Here is a 20,568-nt window from a genome sequence, read left to right as displayed (position 1 = left end):
AGGACCCAGATCGGGGGTGGGGATGGGATTGTTCAGGGCATCCCGATCCCTCTTCTTCCAGCGCTTGGAAATGAAGGGTGGACACTAAGGCAATGTGCATCTCTGGCAAGGCCTGCTTATGAATTTCAAAGGCCCTGGACAGCTGGGGGCTGCGGAACAGACGTACTGCTTGCAGAGTTGACAGTGTCCTCATTGAGGCTGGTGATTTCCTTGGTCTCATTAATGATGATCAGTAGCCCCTCCCACTCACCAGCTTGACTCATCAGAATCTCCAGAATTGCCTTAGACCAGAAGATGTGCTGGAAGAGGAAAGCTTAGGAGAGCCTGTGCATGTTCCCAGGTGACCCTGAACCCGGAAGCATTTGTAGCAGCTCTTGGTTGGCTGTTGCCTCAACCCATCACCGATGGGAGAATGGGTTCAGGAAGCAGACCCTATTCTGGAATGCAACAGACTCCTCTTCCCTGGAACACGAGCCGCAATAAGGAAGTCCTTGCACTGATACATCATCAGGGCAAAGAGGAAGAATGGGTTTGCATATTAGGAAAGTTTTAACCAAGGGACAGAGTTTTGGGTGTGACTCTAATTTTGCATTCATTGATCTCAAGAAATAAATGAGTTCCTGTCAATATGAATAAGCAAGTACAAAGGTGCTGAGAAAATTCAGCATAATGGAGTGATGGATGTCAGGCCAGATGAATCACAAAAGGCTTCCTGAAATAAGAAATATTTTTTAGTACTCAAAAGAGGAAAAGGAAAGAAATGAACACTTATCGAGTTCCTTCATCTATATGTCAGGCTTGGAACAAGGCACAAATACTTTCTCATCTGTTCCTGTGCGCTCCGTTCTGGATAGTTCCTTCCAACTTGCAGCGCAATGATTTTCTCTTCAGCTGTGCTTAATCTACACTCAATTCCACCCATCAAGTCCTTAGTTTTGATTGTTGTGGTTTTTTAGTTCTAAAGTTTCTATTTAGATTTCTTCAAAAGTGCTAGATCTGCTTTTTAGTTTCCACGCCCTGGCAAAATTCTCAAGCTTGCCTTTTATTTCTTTGAATTGTAAACATAGCTGTCTGTGGGTGATAATCCCAATATTTCAAGGGTACGTGCCTCTCTTTGTTATCTGTTATTTCTTCTGGTTCTCACTCATGGTGTCATCTTTCCCTGTGTTCTTTGACTCTGTGCTGGACAATGTATGGAAATATCGTTTGAAGCAATAATCCATAGCTTAGGATGAGAGCAGTCTTCCTGCAGAGAAGATTCTAGTTTGCTTCTGCCAGACACTTGGGAATGCTGCCCATCCAGGACCCCCTTAGTCTGGATTCCTGGACCCAAATTCAAGGCCACATGTTCATAGGAAGGAATATTACTTTCAGTTCATCTTTATCCCACGGGTGAAGCTCTGCAGGACCCCGACTTTGAGAGAGGTGGAGAGTATTTACTCAGGCTTCCCACCTTGGAGGGGAGAGGGGATACTGCGAAATCCGCACCTCATTTTTGTCACTTCTTTTTCACACTTGTGACTTCTGGATTAATTTATTTTTCAAAGACAAGGGTGGCATCAAGTACTGGGCTCACCGCTCTGAGCTCTCACCTTAGAGGTTATGGCCCAGTGCTTCCTCATTGATGATCTAAGATGTTTGCGGTATTTCATCCAGCTTTTGTATTGGTCCTCAGCAGAGAGGTTTATTCAAATTGTTAGCGTTCTGTTCCTGGAAGCAGATGTCCCTTCTCTCATTTTCCCTTACGATGATCGGGTGAGATGAGCAGATAGGAACATTCTCATTTTACAGATAAGAAAATGAGGGTCGGAAACTGTCCAAGTCAAGTGGTCCCCGAGTGGAGGATACAAAAGTTGAATCCAGACAGTTCTGAGCCCCGGGCCCATAGTTTGCTCACTCTTCCACACTTGGGAAAGGAAAAAGAGGAGGGGAACGCTATTTAAGGTGTCCATGAAAGGCTCAGGAAAACGGGAGAGCCAGGCTGGGAGTCCCATGAGCAGCTGCATCCGCAGAGCCGAGCGTCTGTGTCAGAAAAAAAATCCCCAAGTGGAAATGGCAGGCAGCTTGTCCACTGGAGCGGGGATCTCTGTGCTCCCTTGGGGAACCCTGTTCCCGGGGAGACAGCTGCTCCCCACAGGAAGCAGGCGAGCACCCCAGTTGGAGCAGATGGGCCCCCCAAAGAGAATGCCCAATGGGGGGCCTGGGCTTGCACGGGAGAAGGGCCCGGGAGGAAGGCCAGAGGGGGGATTTCAGATGAGGCCTAACGGGGACTCCACGGTGCTTGCTTACCCACCTTCCTCTCTTCCCTTCCTGCCTCCTCATCCTTCTCCTGCCACCGGGAAGTCACCCAGCAGCCTTTCCAGAACACTCTGGTCCCAGACCTCTGAGTTTATGAAAACATAAACACATTCTGTAATTACTTTCCCCCCACAAGCCAGTTGCTGCATTTTTGTCTGCAGCAGCAGGGGGAATCCGAGCCAGCACACCCGGAGCTGAGCACAACAGCAGACTGAACCCTCGGCCTCCCTCCCCTCCCAGCTCGAATCTCGCTCTCGAGTCAAGTTTGCTTTCTCCCTAAACCTGAAGGCCTCTGCTGAGCCAAGCTTTTTAAAGGGAGTAGATTTATGCCCCTCGAGGACTTTCCTTTTGCACTTGGTAGTATTTCTAAGATTAATTTCCACACCATCCACACAGGAGGCTCATTACCACACAGAGGGTGTGTGTCAGTCTGGCTGTGACAGGGCTCAGTCAGTGGGGACCCCACCAGCCAGGAGACAGGGAGGGCGGCCTGGGAAGCCAGTCAGGGCAGGGGTAGGGGACCAGGGGACCAGCCTGGCTCTGGGTGCATGCCCAGGTTGTAGCCGTGGCTCTTTGTCAGGCCCTGGAAGATTTCCTCCCCACAGCGTCCCCACGCGTCCCTTCTCCAGGGGGCCGAGGCTGAGATGCACACATTTTCCTCTCGCAGATTTTCTAACGCTCCCCCCCCCTTGGGGTTGATGTTTCATCAAGATTAATAGTCGATTGAGTCATTTTTAAAGAGGCCCTTTGATGAAGATAAAGCACATAAATAAGCCCTGCGTGTCACTCGGACCGCCCTTGCCTTATGCCACCCGGTTCTGCTTTGTAGCCGAGAAGCCCTCTGCCCTTTATTTGATACACCCTCACCCTGCAGCAGGCTCGCCTGGCCCATCAGCCGGGTGCAGGGGCCCTCAAGGCGCCACAGTAGAGGGTAGGGCAGGCAGGTGCAGGGCGGGGAGGCGGGGGACAAGGGGGGCAGGGCAGCCTTGTCAGAGCCCGGTGGCCTGGGCCATGTGTTCTGGGTCCAGCATCCTTCCCTCACTGCAAGGCAGTGCTCAAGAGCATGGGCACGAATTCCAGCTCGGCTGCCTCTCCCCTGTGTGATTTGGGGATTTGTCACTTCACCTTGCTGAGCCTCAGTCTCCTAATCTGCAAAGTGGGGATCATCACAGCGCCTGTCCTGGGGTCGTTGGGGGAATTAAATACGTGCAGGCTCACAAAGTCCTGGGGCCAGGGCCTGGCGCATGGTAAGCCTTCATATGATGGCACTTCTCACATCCTCCTGGCCCATCGCCCTCACTTGGGGGCACCTGTGTTTCCCACAGAGGCTGCCCACCAGGGGAGCCATGCAGAGCCATGGGACTAGCCAGCATGTCCCCTCCCCTGCCTCTGAAGCCCCCCTGAGCCCACACCTCCGAAGGTGAATTGAAGGGCACAGGGCAGAAATGTTCTAAAGGGAGGGTCCAGAATACAGAGGCTCCATTGTAACGCAATATGTGTGCAGTCACATTGGGGTTTAGGGGAGTCTGGGAGATGCAGGGCCCAAGCCCACGAGCCTCCCTCCATTCAGATCTACTTAAATTAAATATTGACAGCCCAGAGAGCACGCTGCCAGGGAAGACGGAAGGCTCTGATTTCCACGGAAACAGGGGAGCCCTTGCCCAAAGCATCCCCCATCATCTTGGCCAAAGCCAGAGAGGAGCTGGGATGGAGTGAAGGTGGAGAAGGAGTGACGTGCCAAGGACATGGGGATATGAAGGAGGCCTTGGCCCAAGGGACGAGGGCTGGGCATATCCTGCCATCAGGTGTTTACTGAGTACTTTCCAAGTGGCCCAGCCCCGTTTTAAGCTCTATGGGAGGACCCCGAAGAGCAAAGAACAGAGCCCTGCCCTCAAGAAGCAAGAATCTAGTTGGCAACACAAACCCCACCCTCCCATGAAACATTAAAGTAACAACAAGAGATTTTGCAGGGCTGTTGGTCATACGTGAAAAATGAGCAGTGGCTTCCGACATCTCGGAGAATGAAGGGGTTGGAGTAGATGTTTCTTCTTTTAACTAAGTTGGTTTTTTTTTTTTTGAACTTTTTATTATGGAAAATCTCAGGCATGTACAAAAGTAGGAAGTGGTCAGTGAAGACCCATGAACCTACCCACCTGGCTTCATCTTGTTCCTGGAGTATTTTAAGGCAAATTCCAGATATGTGTCATTTCGCCCATAAACTCTTTGATACACGTGGAACATACGATATTTGAGGTTTCTCCCCGCTCTGACCTGGCTTGAGCGCATGGGTGGTGGTGAATGTCCGCGTATTCCTCCTAGGGGTGAGGGGGAAGCGATGTGTCCATCTGGGGTGGGGAATGCTATTTTACACCCACACGAGCACACGCACACGCATGTTCAACCAGCAGCCCCAAGGACCACCTCTAACCGCCCCCAAGACTCTCGTTGCTGTTCCTGGCAGACCTCAGCCCAGGCAAGGCCTGGCTGGAACAGCTTGGACATATGGGTCCAAAAGAGGCAGAGCCTAAAAGAGAAGCAGGGAAACATCCATTTCTTCACCAACCCTGTGATGAGCCCACTACCTGGCAGGCAGTGTGGTGGGTACTGAGGGAGCAGGGGTGGCCCGGGCCGGCAGAGCCCCTGCTATCACTGGCTAGCATGGAGAGACAGGCAGGGGTGAGGGCAGAGGGCAGACAGGCTGGTACATACAAGGAGGGGGCTGTTCGAGGGTGTCACACCAAGAGGCATCTCACCGCAAGTGGAGACTGAGAGAGAGAGAGAGAGGCAACAGCTTTGAGACAGAGACTACAGACGGAGGCCAGAGGCCAGGCTCCTTTCCTTCCAGGCAGGCGTGGAAGGCCAGGCACCTCCTGAGAGCCGGGGGGGGGTGGGGGGGGGGCTCCTCACCCTTTCCTTCCCCGGCCGCCTCAAGTGGGGTCAGGCAAGACAGAGCCCAGCCCGCAGCTCATTCCCACTTTCCAAAGCAAAAGAAACAGGTCAGGGGTGTGATCAAGGCTCAGCGAACATAGGGAGCTGCATCAGACCAGACCCAGAAGCACTGAGCCCCGGGCTGGCCGCGTGTACGATGCCAAAGGATTCTTCTGGGTTTTCCACAGCTCGGCAGAAACATGAAATTGGCTGCAGGCCCCGGAACAGGACTTTAAGTGCCTGAGAGGTTAGAGGTAATAGTTAAGCGTCTTGGGAGACCCAGGGATTTCGTCCCGCTACAGTCTCCAGGGGAAACCTGCCGTAGAAACGAAGTCTGAGTCTAGGCTAGCATCGCAACAGTCCCTCTGCACATCCCGCGGCCAGTCCGTGGGGCACCTGCGTGAGGTGACACACAAGGGAGAGACCCCATCTTCATGACGGTGACATGAGGTTCACAAGGCACCTGCATTCTCTCGCACCTGGGGCCTGCCGGGGACGAGAGCACAAGGCAGGTGTGGGACAGTGACCTCCAGCGCAGGCCAAATGAAATGGGGAGCCACAGCATGACTTGGGAGCTCGGAGGAGGGCTGTCGTGCCGGCAGAGGGACAGACAGACTCTGTGGCTCCCACGGCAGGACCGGGACTTACAGGGACAAGTTACAGGTAAACTGACAACGTGAGGAGTCCAACCGTGACCCAGATTGTTTCTTGCAGAAGGATGACTAAGCTCTCGGGTATAGCTGAGTTACGACTCGTTATGCATGGTTATGTAATTATAAATAGTTACATATGTGTGGATAACTATAGTTTACATACATGTGGTAACTATAAACTATATATACAACTAGTTATAACAGTTTATAAAGAGCTTTTAGGGACCTGACTTTCCGAACAACCCTGCGAGGGAGCTTGTTGTTATGCCAGTTGTCAGATGAGTAAACTGAGGAAGCTCATGGTTGCCTGAGGTCTTAGCTGAGTAGAAAGAGCAAGGACTGAAGCGAAGGTCTATCTGACTCCAAAGCCTGTGCAGGGGAGGTCCCCAGTGGGTGAGGAAGGCTACCGTGGGGAGGACTCCCGTGCCACCTGAGACTTTGAGACAGTGGGGACCAAGTGCAGTTTGGATAAGACCTACTGGAAAAGGGAGAACACCTCCCGGTCCATGGAGGGTGGGGTGGGTGAGGAGGGGAGGGACAGCCCCCAGGATGAGGGAAAGCAGCCCTGGACAGTACAGTGTAGAGGGGAGGGATCGCTGGAGCGGACTCAGTTTACCTTCTCGGCAGTGCGGCCGGGCTGGGACGAGTGGGGACACCCGGTGGCCGTATATAGGGTCCAGGGGCCACATCGCTTGGCCCCTCAACCTGTTGGGGCCTGGGGCTAAGACTCCGGTCAGCCCTGCGGTGCTCACCTCTTGCCCACTCCCCACCGTCCCAGCTGCAGCTACACGAGAACGAGCTATCCTAGCAGAAGCAAGCACCACCTCCAGAGAAGGTCCCCATCAGCCGTAAGTACCCCCCACTCCCCAAGACTTTGTCTGCCTTACCAGCTTCTGCCTGCAGCTCCTGGTCCCTCCGCGGACTTTGACCTCATTGCTCCATTCCCCGCCCCCCCGCCCCCACTTTGGTGCACCACCTGGTGTCTAACCCTGGCCACACCCCCACCTTAGCTGTACAGACCTTCTGGGCCCTTCCCTCTCTCTCCCAGAATCCCGCCCACGCCTTCTGCAACACGTGCCCACTCTGGCACTCACCAAAGGCTTGCCATGGCCTGTCGTGCTCCACTTTGTAGTTGAGGTAGCTCTTCCCCGCCGGGGGTAGCAGAAGGCCGAGCAGCTGCCCCAGGGAGAGGGACTGTTGTAAGGAACATATGGAGAAAGAGAAGCAGATGACGCAAGCCTGCGGGACGAGGTCTCTGAGGGAGCACCGGGCTTGGACCAGACATGTGTTTTGTTCCTCATGGCTCCTGCTTGTCAACCTCTACTCCTGAGAGTACAGAGCGGGTAAATGGGGACAAGTGGCCTGGGGGCTGAGGCTGGGGAGAATGGCTGAGCAAGGCCCAGTTTCCAGAAGAGCATGCCAGTCAATATCGGGGCCTGGACTTTGGACGTGCCTCTGTGACTCGTGGCCCCCGGGTGCCCCAGACCAGAGCCTATGTGCCCTCTCCAGACCCAGGGCCTGGTCCAGCCAGGGATGGGTGCTTTCACAGTCTCCAGGACCCCAGCCCTTCCACTCCTTCCTTCTGGACACGTGACCCTGCAGACCACGCTGGGAGCGAGCCCATTCAGAGCACAGGGAACAGCTGAGGGGGCGTATAGGAAGTATCCCCAGAAATAACCAAATCCCAGTTTTCGTTTGACTATTTTCCCATTGACAGGAGACCAGCAGTGAATGCGATTACATCTCCTTCCCTGGTTTTTACACGAAGGTGGCTGGCTGGCTGGTTGGCACTGTTCCTGTCTAGTTCTAACACTGGGTTGCTGTCTTGATTTTGCCGTCTGCTTATCCTCTCCATACTCGCCCATGCCGCTGTGTCTTTCCTGGGAGCCGTGAGAGCAAAAGGGATTGGGTCTGTACCGGAAACAAGCCCCATTCAGCACTGAGACATGACTTCAGTGGTGGCCTCTCTTGATGACATGGCCATTGTGGGCAGCTCCACAGTCTTCGCTGCCCTCCTACCTGTCGTGATATGGACAGACTCGGGGACGAGGGCTTAGGGACAAGGTGTCCGCGTGAGGGTCTTCAAGGATGAGACTGGGAAGTGGAGGTCTGCTCCAAAGGCTGAACCCATGAGGGATAAGCTGTTGATTTCAGTCATAATTAACCTCAGCGTTTAATTTTTTCATTTCCGGAAACCCCACTTGGTTCTTTTTCACGTGTGCCCGATGATTTCTGATAGTGTCCTATTGCCGGCTCGTCTTTGTGATTCCATCCTTTATTTCATAAAACCATTTCATACAGAACTCTTCTGTGTCCATCAGTTTCAGTGTCTGAAGTTCTTGGGGGGCGGGGAGGAGTACCTAAATCTATTATTGGTTTCTTTCTGTTGACTGATTCATGGTTCCTTGCTTCTTTACGATTTGTTGTTTTTTTTTAAGCAAACTCATATATTTATGTGATCTTAATCTGTGGGAATCCTGAAGACCAGGGTTAAGGGTGTTTTCCTCTGGACAGGACTTAAATCGGGTTTTCCCGGAAGCCAGGTAGCTCGACCATCTTGGAGCACTTTAGCCCATGTGCGGGGCCTGGCTTCACTTGAAGACCCTGAGAGTTCCTTTCCCTAAGGTTCAGGGTCCGGTGACAGGTCACAACTCACCAGCTGTTGTCGGCACAGGTGCTCAGGGCAACCGTGTTCCTTCCTCTGCTTACTGCTCCCTCCTCCCAGCTGTGATTTCCCCCTGGGGTTTGTCCCTTTTTATTGGGGGTAACATGGATTTCCCCTACTGCACGTGAACCCAGCAATGCATCAGAAAGTATATTTTATTCCGGATTTAGCTGTTTTGCAGCAGAAGGGTTCCCTGATGATCTCGTCTGCTAGAGTCAGCAGTCCCATTGCTAAATCTGTTTATAGTTCATTCACTCGTTCAACAAATATCCTGAGTGCACATCATGTGTCAGACACGGTTCTAGGTACTGAGGATGCAGCCTCTCCCCTCCTGGAGCTTGAGGTCTGATTCCAGAAGGAGCCAGTCCCAGGGGTCCGGTCCAGTCCGTGGAACACACACCAGAGTGGCTACTTTTGCTTACTCCCTCTGAACTCTTGCATCCCTACTATGCATCATGCCGCGTGCCAGGCACCAGGGACGCAGAGAGAGAGAGCCCTGTGCTCAGACCGCACTCATGGAAATGGGGAAAACAGCCATTTCCGGGGGTGTGTTTCTGCATGGAGGAGTAAATGTTCTGATGGAGGTGGAAAGACAGAGGAATGAGTGATACTGTGGGGTGGGGGGAGGGAGGGCTGCTAAGGGAGGTGTCATTTGAGCAGCATCTGGAAAGATGAGTAGCCGTCGCCTGGGAAAGAGAGAGAGAATCCTTTCCAGCAGAGGGAAGGGCCTCACGGAAGGCTTGCAGTCACCGAGGAGCCCGTAGCAGGTGGGAGCTCAGGCAAGTTCAGGAAGCAGCAGCGGGAGGAAGGGACCGGTGGGAGCTTGGCTGCAGACCCACGCAGAGCTTGCCCAAGTGCCCCCTAGGTTCCTCCCTTCTGTCCACCCTCACACGGAGCCAGTGACCAAGTCCAGCAGGCTTTACTTCCTCAACACAGCCTGTGGACATTCTTCATGTAGCATTACGACCTTGAACCGCCGTCGGGATTTACTTGTCTGTCCCCCCTGAGATCGTAAGCTCAGGGGACATGCCTGTCTATTTAGCTTTGACTCCCCGGCACTAGCAAAGGTAGGGACACAGGGTAAACAGCCAGCAGGCGTTTGATGAATCGATCGATCCAGAGGGACAGGGGTGGAAACGCGTGGGCCTGTGCAGGTTTGGGTGTGTGTGGAACAAACACAACGCGCAGGGTATTCGGAAGTCACATGAGGCTGACACTCTGGCCTGGCCAAGCAGATGACCTTGTGCATTCTACTCCGCCTCTCCCAGCTGTGGTTTCCTCAAAAATGGGGCTAATGATACCTCGTAAGGTTGTTAGGAAGATCAAATGGTGCATATTGATGTTAATAAAAATAGACTATTAGTGAATTGTTACTGTGATTATTATTAGGTTCTCTTGCTCTGAGCCTCAGTTCTCCCCTCCGGGTCCACCCCCAGATGGGGTCTTCTGAGGAAACTTGAGGTTCCAAATGCCAACCCATTCTTTTGGCTCCTGGCTCACCACTGGGGCCACTTTGTGGGTGAACCCAGGAGAGTGCCTGGCTGCAGGAACACGACCAGAGATGTGGGTTGATTTTTTTAGGGGGGTGGGGATGGAGGAAGAGGCATGGGGTAGAAAAGAATAGTGACATGAGGCTTTCATTTGATTTTCCAAGTCCCCCTCCTTGAATATCGAGAGCATAGGGCTAAAGTCATTCGTAGGGGTATGGGTAGGCAGCTGCCGTAGATGCAATCAGCTCTGAAGGGCCCCCCTTGCTCTCTAACGAGACTTCTGCCCGCCATGTTGGCTCCTCAGGGACCATGGCTTTGGGCTATAGGGACTAGTAGTTATGTGTAGGGACTTTGGAGTTTAAGAGACCTGGTTCTGCCCCTGGCTAGCCAAGTGACCTTGGGCATATGACTTAACCACTCTGTGCTTCAGTTTCCTCATCAGGAAAATGGGCATAATAATTGCATCTATTTCTTAGGATTGCTGGAAGGAGAGAGATCATGTATTTGCAGTACTTGGCATGACATAAGAGCTCAAATAAAAGAAAGAAAAACAGTTACAGCAGTCCTCCTCCATGGGAGGGGATCTGTTCATGAAAAGAGGCTGACCAGAGGTTTGTCAAGGGATGAACTCATCAGCCAGGCTGGTGTTCTAGTGTCCCCCAGGGTAGTCTGCCATTGTCCTTTGCCCTGGACAAGGAGGTGACCACAGGGGTCTGAGTCCCTGGAACTTGCCATGGTGCCCAGCCTGCTCTGAGAACATGTCTCCCCACCCTGACCCTACCCATCACAGGGCAGCTTCCATCCCCCATCTGCATCCCCAGTCCCAAGGGTCTGGAAGCAGAGGAGGAAGCCAAGTTCAGGGGCCTCCCAGTGGAGAAGGTGGGTGCAGGAGCGGGTGTGCCATGAGGTGGAGACGTCCCCCTTGCGGGAACTCATCAAAGACATGTCTCTTTGGCGGAGCTCCCAGCAGCTGGGCCCCGAATGGGCAGTGTCTGGCCTTCAGTAAAGAAGGGACTCCCTGCCAGATGTGAAGCCTCACCCCTGCCTGAGAGGCAGGCGGAATCAGAGCAGGGAGCTTGGCTCCCACTTATCTCTCAGCACCTGGAGGAGGAAATGAAGGCAGCAATTAATTGTACAAGGCGGGTGGTTTGTGCATCTTAAGTTCAGATAAAAAGTTTAATTATCCCTAAACCCTAATACAAATTAATTAGCCTTCCATATTAGGAGGGTAAGCTTCCCTGTTCTTGCCACAGCCCAGCCATCACCGTGGATTACCGAGAATGTGCTGGGAGAGAGGGGTGGACAGAGGGGTACTGAGTGCCTGAGCTACACCCCCGCCCCGGGGTCCAGGGGCAGACAGCTGCCACAGGGTGGCCCCAGGTGAGGTCTGGGTGTGAGTCCTAAATCTGGGGTGAGCACCATAGTTCCTCTGTCCCTGGGAGTCTCCCTCCTGGGGGGGCTTTTTCTCATCCCTTCCTTTCCTCCCCTCTCAGAGCCAGGATGAGGGGTGGGGGAAGGGAGGCCTTATTTGCAGGAGAAAAGGAAGACAAAAAGGAAATAAGGCTAAGGCTTGAATTTTTTTTTCTAGGCCATGACATTTTCTTTTTTTCTTTTCTCACCCCTTTCTTTCCTCAAAATTCCACATAGAAAATAGGCCATAGATGCCATTAGGACTTAGAGATCCTGCACCTCAGAGCTCTTGCCCAGGTGGGACCCAGGAGGCCCCGGGGCCAAGGCCACTGCCCAGCGTGGACGTTGCGGTCATAATTAGCTGCTCTTTAATGAGTGTTTACTGTGTAACAAGCATGTAGTCTTTGCAACAATGTTGCAAGGTATGTTTTATTCATTAACTCACACATTCCACCAACATTTGTTAAAGTTTGAGCAGGGGAAGGACATGCTTAGATTTGCATTTTAAGAATGTGGTTCTTTGGGAATTAAAAGGGAACAAGAGTAGAAGTGAGAAGTCCGGCGAGGAGGCTTTTGCTGATGCCCAGTCTAGAAGGCCCGGTGGTCTGGGCCCTGGATTTGTTTAATAAACATCAATAAGGTTCTTCCTGTGTGCCCGAATCGAGCATTTTCCACATCGGACCTCACTAATCTCTCACAACAACCCTGTGAAGTACTATTATTTTATCCGTCCCAGGCGCCGTGGTTGAAGAAGTTAAGTGACGTGCTCAAAGTCATCCAGCTGACAAGTGGCAGGACCAGGATTTGCCTCCGAGTCCATACTTTTAACCTACCTGGGACCATTGCCACTGAGGCGTCAGAGGCAGAGAAGTGGGTGACCTCCAGCTGACTCCCCAGAGCCCTTCCCCACGACCATCCTCACCCCCATCCCCCCAGAGCCCCCCAAGGAGCCGGATGTGAAGGTCAGAGCAGGGCACTGGGAACAAACTGACCTGGGCTTTAACCCAGCCAGTTCTGCCCCTCACTGCTTGAGGGCATTAAACACTTCGCTGTCCTCTCTGGACATGGGCTCAATGCTCCTAAGGATGGGGTTACTGTGAGACCCATGAATGCAGATAAAATTCCCTACGCAGGCTCCCGTACATTATTCCCATCCACCCTTCCATTCCCCATCCCCTCTTCTTTAGGCCAAATGTTCCTGGTCCTTTGACTGTTTCCCTTATGAGAGGACTTCCAGACAATTCACCATCCCAACCTCCCTTCTCTGGACGTGATCCAGTTAATCAATTTCCTGTAGAATATATAATGCCCCAAACCCCACACAGCAGCCTAGAGGTGGTCTGTCCCAACGGGCAAGTACAAACACCTACTCCCTCTTTCTGGGCACTGTACTCCCATCAGTCCAGTCCGGTGGCATAGTTTTTAGCAGGGGCATTACGCTGGTGGCTGTGTTGAAGTTAAATTTCCCTGGTGATTTTTAACATGGATGGCTTTTAAGCTGGTTTTTCCCATCAGCTATACAAGTCATTGATTATTTGAATCAAAATGCTGGTGTTGTCATTCATCTTTGTTGGAATTAATCTGGCTGGTTTCACCCATGATTACAACCTGTTAAAATCCTTTTGACTCCGAAAGACCTCAATTCATAGTAGCGCTGTCATTTAGAAATTTGAAGAGCTTGCTTAAAAATAATCAGCAGCAGACAGAGAAAGGCAGACAGCGTGTGATTTCACTTAAATGTGGAATCTAAAAAACAAAACAAATGAACAAACAAAACACAACAGAAACAGACTCATGGAAAAAGGAAACAAACTGTTGATTACCAGAGTATCCAACGGATGAAATAGGTGGGATAGATGAAGAGGATTAAGAGGTACAAACTTCCAGTTGTGAAAGAAATAAGTCACAGGGATGTCATGTTCAGCGTAGAGAATAGTCAATATGGTCATAACTTTGTACCATGTCAGATGGCGACCACACTTATCATGGGGATCATTGCGTCATGTATAAAAATATCGAATCTCTATGGTGCATGCCTGAAACTAATGGGCTATTGTATGTCAGCTATACTTCAATAAAGGAAATTAATTGTAAAAATAATCATCAGCAGCAGTACCCTGATCAACACCATCACCGTCGTCCTTATTATGGGATCCGAGTGGAAGAACGTTAAAACAGAAACAAGAATTTGTTGGTGCGCAGACTCAGAAGAAGGACTGAACAGTTAAGCCACAGGGAATGCAACAGTAAAGCTGGCCCTCAGAATCAGGACAGGAACTTGGACTCCATCAGAGCCCCTTTTCCACTTCTCACCTCTTTCTCCGCGTCAGCCTGCTCCCTCTCTGACCACAGCCTGGGGTCAACCCTCTGTGAAGAGATTGGTCTCATCGCAAAGATAGCACTCCAGGGGAGGGAAGGCATCGCCCCATATAAGTAGCCAGCAGGAGAAATGCAAATCAAAACCACAGTGAGATACCACTTCCCACCCACTAGGATGGCTAGACTCAAAAGACAAATAGTAACAAGTGTTGGTGAACATATGGAGGAAGTGGAGCCCTAATTTAGTGCTGGTGGGAATGCGATGTGGTGCAGCCACTTTAGAAAACAGTTCAGCAGTCCCCTACACTGTTAAACATGCAGTTGCCACGTGACTCCTAGAAAAAGGAAAACATCTTTCCACACAAAGACGCATACACAGTTCTTCAGAGCAGAAAGTATTCGTAATAGCCCCAGAGTGGAAAGGACCCAAACGTCCATCAACAGATGGGTGAAAGAGCAAACTGCGGGACATCCGTACAATGGGATATTATTCAGCAATCAAAAGGGTTGAAATAGTGGCCCCTGCTACAACAGGGATGAGCCTCGAAGCCTTAGCACATCACACTAAGTGAAAGAAGGCAGACACAGAAGGCCATGTATTGTAGGATTCCATTGATATGAAATGTCCAAAAGAAGGAAATCTATAGAGACAGACAGTAATTTAGTGGTGGTCTAGGGCTGAGGCGGGGCGGGGGATGATCCCTCACTGCTAATGGGTGTGAGGTTTTTTGGAGGGTGGAGGTGATGAAAATGTTCTAAAATTAGACTGTCGTGATGGTGGTACAACTCAGTAAATACACTGAAAAATACTGAATCGTGGGCACCTGGGTGGCTCAGTCGGTTATGTCTCTGCCTTCAGCTCAGGCCATGATCCCAGGGTCCTGGGATCGAGTCCCACATCGGGCTCCCTGCTCAGTGGGAAGCCTGCTTCTTTCTCCTTCTGCCCCTCCCCCCTGCTCATGCGTACTCTGTCTCTCTCAAATAAATAAATAAAATATTTTTTAAAAATTTTGAATTGTATGATTTAAATGGATGAATTGTATGATATATAAGTTATATGTCAGTAAAGTTGTTAACAAATGAATCCAGGAGAGGAGCTCATGGCCCAGCGTGAGTCAGATGCCTCATTCTGAACCTGTTAACCGTGCCCGGTGGGAGCAGGGGCAGAAGGGAGGGTTTGTAAGAATATGGCAGCTCCTCTGGACAGAGTTTATGTCGTAATGGTGGGGAGGGCACAGTTCCTGGATGGGTAGGCCATTAGCAGACAAAACCAGACGTGCCCACTGCACTGGCTATTTATAGAGAATTTACATTTACCCAGAGACAACATTAAGTGCCTCTCCTGAATCATCTCATTAATTATTGCAACAACCCTGTAAGTTAGGTATATGAAACTGATTTTATATGGGTAGCGGCTCCACTTAAATAACTTTCCCAAGGTCACTTAACCCCTGAGTAATGTGGGGCCGGGGATCAACCTGGGACCTGTCGCCAGTCTCCTCTCTCAATCATTAGGCCATGCTGCCTCCCTCTGGCTTTACATAAGTTGTAGAGAAATTCTGGAACACACCACTGGAGACCGAGCTCTCGATCCATTCTTTATTTCATTTACTTATTTACCCTTTCACTAAAGGAGAGCCTTCTAACGCGAAAGCCATGAACTTCCTTTGCTGGCATAGGACCGCTGTTGGTCATCTTTGGAAAGTGCCCGAAGGTGTCTGTTCAGCCCCTCCTGACCGCACTGCCATTCACACCCATTCCTCCAGCTTGTCAAGGGTATGAGGAACTGGGACAAGAACACATCTTGCTAAGATCATGATGCAGCAGTCCCCTGATCCACCAGCCAGCGAACCCTCCCAAAACAAGAAATCAGGTTAATTTGGCAAGACGCATGCCTAGTGAGCAATACGGCTTATTTTCCAAGTGTTCGCAAGCTGTCCACTTAATATCTGCTCTCAGGTTCTGCCAGCACTTTGATGGCAGAATTGATGGGTGCCCAGCCTGTTGGTCTGTGGCTTCTCAGACTTCCTTCCCCCCCCACCCCCCCACCCCCGCTCCGTGTTCAAAAACGCTAACACAGCCGTTTGCAAGCTTCAGTCTCTCCGTATTTCTGCGCCGCGCCATGATTTCTCAGCCGTCATGGGCAATGCTCCACAACTCCATCTGTGCATCCCTCCTGTCTCCTGGGGTGGGATCCAGGTGGGCCTGTGAGGTGCCTCCACTGAAGACAGCTGGGCGCTCGCCTGCTCGCCCCTCCCCGCCCTCGAGCTCCGCATCCTTTCCCCCCAACATTTGCCTCAGCCTTTCCAAGATAAAGCCTGTTCTTCTGGGTGGAGAAGGCAGAGAGCGCACGGGAGTTGAGTTGTCCTGCTTTTGCTCAATCGTCTGTTACCAGCACACCATCTGCACCAGCAGCAGGCTCGGCTCTACTCCTCACTCTTTCTTCCAGTGGATAAAACCACCTTTCTGTGTCCGTAGCATTTTTCACCAGCCACCATCACCCCCAAATGGAGGCTTTCTGACACCGTGTTACATTCTCCTGCCACGATTCGTTTCCACCCAATGTCCACCTTTCAGTCACATCCCCGAAAATCCCCGCTAACATCATTCACCTCCAGGGGCAACCCCCCTTTCCTTCACCAACGGGATTAGTTGCCCACGGCACAATCAGCTGTGTTTTTAGAGTTTCCCAGCCACAGAGACCACGGTTTCCGGGACTCCTGGGTCAAAGTAATGGTGTGTGTGGTTCATGGAGGTGCACCTGTCGCAAGAGGACTGTGGCTCAGGTTACTCGTTCTATCTCCCCTTGACAGACAAGGAGAGGCTGAGGCCCAAAGTCACATTCCCCCAAGGTCGTGCGGTGATCTGATGGTGAGCTGGGTGGGGCTGGAACCCAGGTCGTCTGCGTCTGGAGGCCAGGTTCTCGACCACACACCCCCAGAGGCCCCTCCTGGGCAGCATGGCGGAGCCAGAGAGCCTAACGTCAGCATTCCCCAAAAGAGCAGCCTTGGGCTTGGCGTCAGTGGCATGACAGAGAGAGCTTGAGGCCAGGACAAAGGGCCGAGACACCGAAGGAGAAGGAAGAGCGTTCACAGAAGAGGAGCCTAATTCACAGGGTGTCGAGAGCCTTAAATGAGGTCACTCATTCACTCACCAAATATGTGTCAACGGCTGGCATATGGTCCACGGAGCCCTTAGGTGCTTAGGAGGGGAGGACGTCACACTCTGGAAAAGATCCGCCCTATCCCCTTCTCCTTCTTCTCTGCGTCCTCAGGGCACCTGGGTCCCCTCAGGACAAGGGACTGTGAGCCTCGAGATTTCCGTGGCAGCAATTCCTGGTCCTCCTCCCCCTGCTTCTGCTCCAGACACACACAGGGGTGAGGGGGGGAAGGTGTTTCTGGCTTTGGCCAAAGGAGTCATCACAGCTTTTGCCTAATGAAGCCTTTAATTTATCTCAATAAAGAAGAGGCTAAACACTTAACCACTGCTGAGAGTACCTTATTGATCGGAGAAGAGAGGCTCTGGCCTGCCTGCCTGGGGCTGAGCAGGAGCCAGGCCCAGCTGGTCCCCCCGGGGCAGCCACCAGGGTGGGAAGCACTTAGGAGAGACTCTCTGAGCTCTGAGACGAGCCGGCGCCGTCCCAAAGTGGCTGCACGGCTTAGGGGGCTGAGGTTTGGAGCTCACGGCTGCCCTCTGAGATGGTGTGGTTGGTAGAAAACAAATGAAAGCAAGAGGAATGGGTTTTGATCCCAGCCTCTCCCCCAGCGTGGGCAGTCCCCCGGCCTGTGAGCCTCACTTCCCGCATCTGCACAGTGGGGCTGAGGACACAAAGTTCACAGGGTCCATGGAGCTGGTGGGAGGTAAGCGTGCAGAAGGGCTTTGTGTATTATGTCTCCACGTGAATAGAGGGTGAGTTTATTATTTGTTTTTTTATGAACATAAATGAGATTGTGCTGCTTTTCTTCCTAATATGCATCCGTGGCTGCTCACGGCACTTGGCCCAAAATCCACACTCTGTGGGGTGGCCTTGACCTCCTTTTGTAGCTACCCTCCACCCCTGTCTCCCCACCAGCAGGCCTGCAGTCATGCCCAGAGCCTGCCATGCTCCCTCCTTCCTCAGGGTCTCTGCCTTTCTGTTCCCTCTGCCTGGCACACTCTTCCCCATTGCCTGCTGGATCCTTTACCTTTAGATCTCAGCTGAAATGTCAGCTCCTCAGCGAGGCCGTTCCTGGCCACACTGCCCCCGCCTGGCACAGCACCTGTCTCTCTTCTCTTCATAGAAATAACGATGAGTCAGTGTTTTTATGTGTTCCCTTATTTGTTTAATGGTCTTCCCCTTGTAGGTGGTTGCCTCTGGGAATGCAGGGATCTTGTCTGTTTTGTTCGCTCCCAGGTCAGAGTAGGCATGGAGTAGGCACTTCAAACAACTGTTGAATGAAGGGGTGTATGGATGGATGGATGGATGAAAGGATGGATGGATGGATGGATGGATAGGTGGATGGATGGATAGGTGGATGGATGGGTGAGTGATGGGCACGGAGGCCTGGCTTTTTTCCCCAGTGTCCCCTCTTCCTCACACCTGTTTCTCTCTCTCTCTCTCTCTCTCTCTCTCTCTCTCAGATATGGAGATATGGTGCCCAAGACAATTGCAGGGAAGATTTTTGGCTCCATCTGCTCCCTGAGTGGTGTCCTGGTCATTGCCCTGCCGGTCCCTGTGATCGTTTCCAACTTCAGCCGGATTTACCACCAGAATCAGAGAGCCGATAAACGCAGGGCACAAAAGGTAAGACTCAGCCTGGGGGGCTCAGACAGGGGCCTGGCCCTCTGCTTTGGGCCTTGTGCCATGGTCACAGTCAGGTCGCCAGGCCTGGACTTCTGGGGCTGATCCCCCAGCCTCCAGCTTCTGAAGGTAGGGCAGCTTTTTGTCCCTTCCTTCTGACCAGTGTCCTGCATTCCAAGTCCGAGCCCCAGTCAGCTGCAAAGTGCAACAAGCCCTCAATCATCCATAAGCTGACTCTCTCCCTCCTGGATGTTCTGTGCAATTTCCTTGAGCCCTGGCTTCCCCTTCAAGACCTCAGCCACCAACACTCAGTGCCCCGGACCCCTCCCTGTCCCTGCCAGGAGCTTACTGGGGCACGTAATTGCTCTCCAATACCCTCTGCTAGCCGATACAAAACATAGGGACAGAACAGAAATTTGCTGAGAAGAAAAGTGAATACTCTGAAAGAAGAACATTCTGAGGCCGCTGAGTTCCAGAACAAAAGGCACGACATGCTTTGGTCACCTCGGGGTGTTTGCGGTTCAGGCACAGAACTGCGGTTGATGACCAGGAGAGTAGACACTGGTGCTGAGAATAGTTTGTGGTGATGTCCAGTATACACTGCTTAAGAAGGCAGGGCAGTCAAATGCCCCCATGCCAAAGGAAGACTGGCTGAAGGCTTTGGTGCGTTCTTAGGGCATCTGGCTCGTGAAGGTTCTTGGGTCGTGACTTTTGTCAGCTTCCTATCAGGAAAGGGGAGGACTACGGGGCCCGTTTTCCATTTCTCTTCTGATCTGGGCTGAAATAGGTACCCCTTCAGCAGCCACCCAACCTCCAGGAGGTTTGGTCAGAGCCTTTCTGGGTACAGTGGATGGGGGACCTCGTTGAGAGAGTCACTTAACGGGGGCCAGAGATTTCATGTCCTTATTTTATTCTTTCTGTCATTCATTCATTCCACAAATATTTCCTGCACCTGCGGTGTGTTAGGCCGTGTGTGTGTGGCTGGTGGTTTCCTCCCCCACGGTGCCTGCTACTGGCCTCCCATTTACAGGGGTAACACCAAGTAGCAGGTCTTCCTTGACATATCAGAGGAATCCAGAATTTCAGAACACATCTGTATACGCTGTCTGAAATGAAGTCACAACGTTCATGAACGTTAGCTCTGAAACGTATGGTAATTTACGTACAATAATACTTAATAATATATGTTATGCAATTACATAATGAATCCAGTTGGTTCCCACTTCCAACATAGCCCCTTTTGCGTGCCCTCGTGGTCACGCCCCCAGCCCGGGTTGAGATACCTTTTGACTTATCTTGACCTGGCTCTGAATGTTGCCAGCCTGCCTTAGATCGATCTTCTGGCTCTGTGCTGTCCTCTCCCTCTGCTCCGGCACCCATTTCCTACCTCTTCACCCAAGGTCCAGGCCTCCCCACGCCCACCCCCTGCTAGCCACCCAGAAATAGAAGTCTTATCTCCTTCTCCTGTTCGAGTCAGCTGGTAAATGTTGGACAATATCTAAATTCATTATGCTGTCCTCAAGAAAGGACCAGGGGTCCTAGAAAAACCCCACCCCCCAGGGGCTGGGCTGACACAGCTATCTGGTCCAGCGGGGTAGGGTCAAAGGAATCCCCAGCTCACACACTAGCCTACCGCTGTGCCCAGGCAGGCTGGGCTATAAAGTGCTCCCGCAGCTACCTTTCCCTCCGTGTGCCCACACCCTTACCCACCTCTCAGAGCATCACATCCCCTGCCGTTTTACCCCTGCAAAGAACGGAACAGTGATCATTTCCACCAGGACCTTACAAAGCTCATCCTGTGTGATCACAATGCAGAAGGAATCAGCCTTGGTGCGTCCCTCCTTCTAGCTGCTAAAGCCCACACTCCCTCCCTTCTGCCTCCCCCCACCCTCTCCCCTTTCCCTTTGAAGTCAGAGTAAATATTTACAGTGTTTTCACCTCGCCTGGATACTGTCTCCCCTCAAGGTTGCTGGCTCTGTCTCTTTCACCTTGGGCTGCTTGCAAGAGGCAAAAAAAAAAAAAAAA

At 51.9% G+C, this 20,568-nt stretch overlaps 1 protein-coding gene across 2 annotated transcripts in view; it reads left to right on the top strand.

Moving 5' to 3' along the window:
* The window catches only part of KCND3 (potassium voltage-gated channel subfamily D member 3), a 198,676-nt gene that overhangs the window by 170,308 nt on the left and 7,800 nt on the right, over positions 1-20,568 (top strand). For both annotated transcript variants that reach the window (XM_081815655.1, XM_081815654.1), the window contains exon 2: positions 18,384-18,546. In XM_081815655.1, coding sequence (XP_081671781.1) covers positions 18,384-18,546 — 163 coding nt within the window. The remainder of the gene's footprint in view (positions 1-18,383; positions 18,547-20,568) is intronic.

This window comes from Leptonychotes weddellii, chromosome 4 (assembly GCF_054177405.1).
Source record: "Leptonychotes weddellii isolate Sample4059 chromosome 4, ASM5417740v2, whole genome shotgun sequence".
Lineage (NCBI taxonomy): Eukaryota > Metazoa > Chordata > Mammalia > Carnivora > Phocidae > Leptonychotes > Leptonychotes weddellii.
The sequence above is the reverse complement of the archived record's forward strand: the minus strand, read 5'-3'. Positions and strand labels throughout refer to the sequence as shown.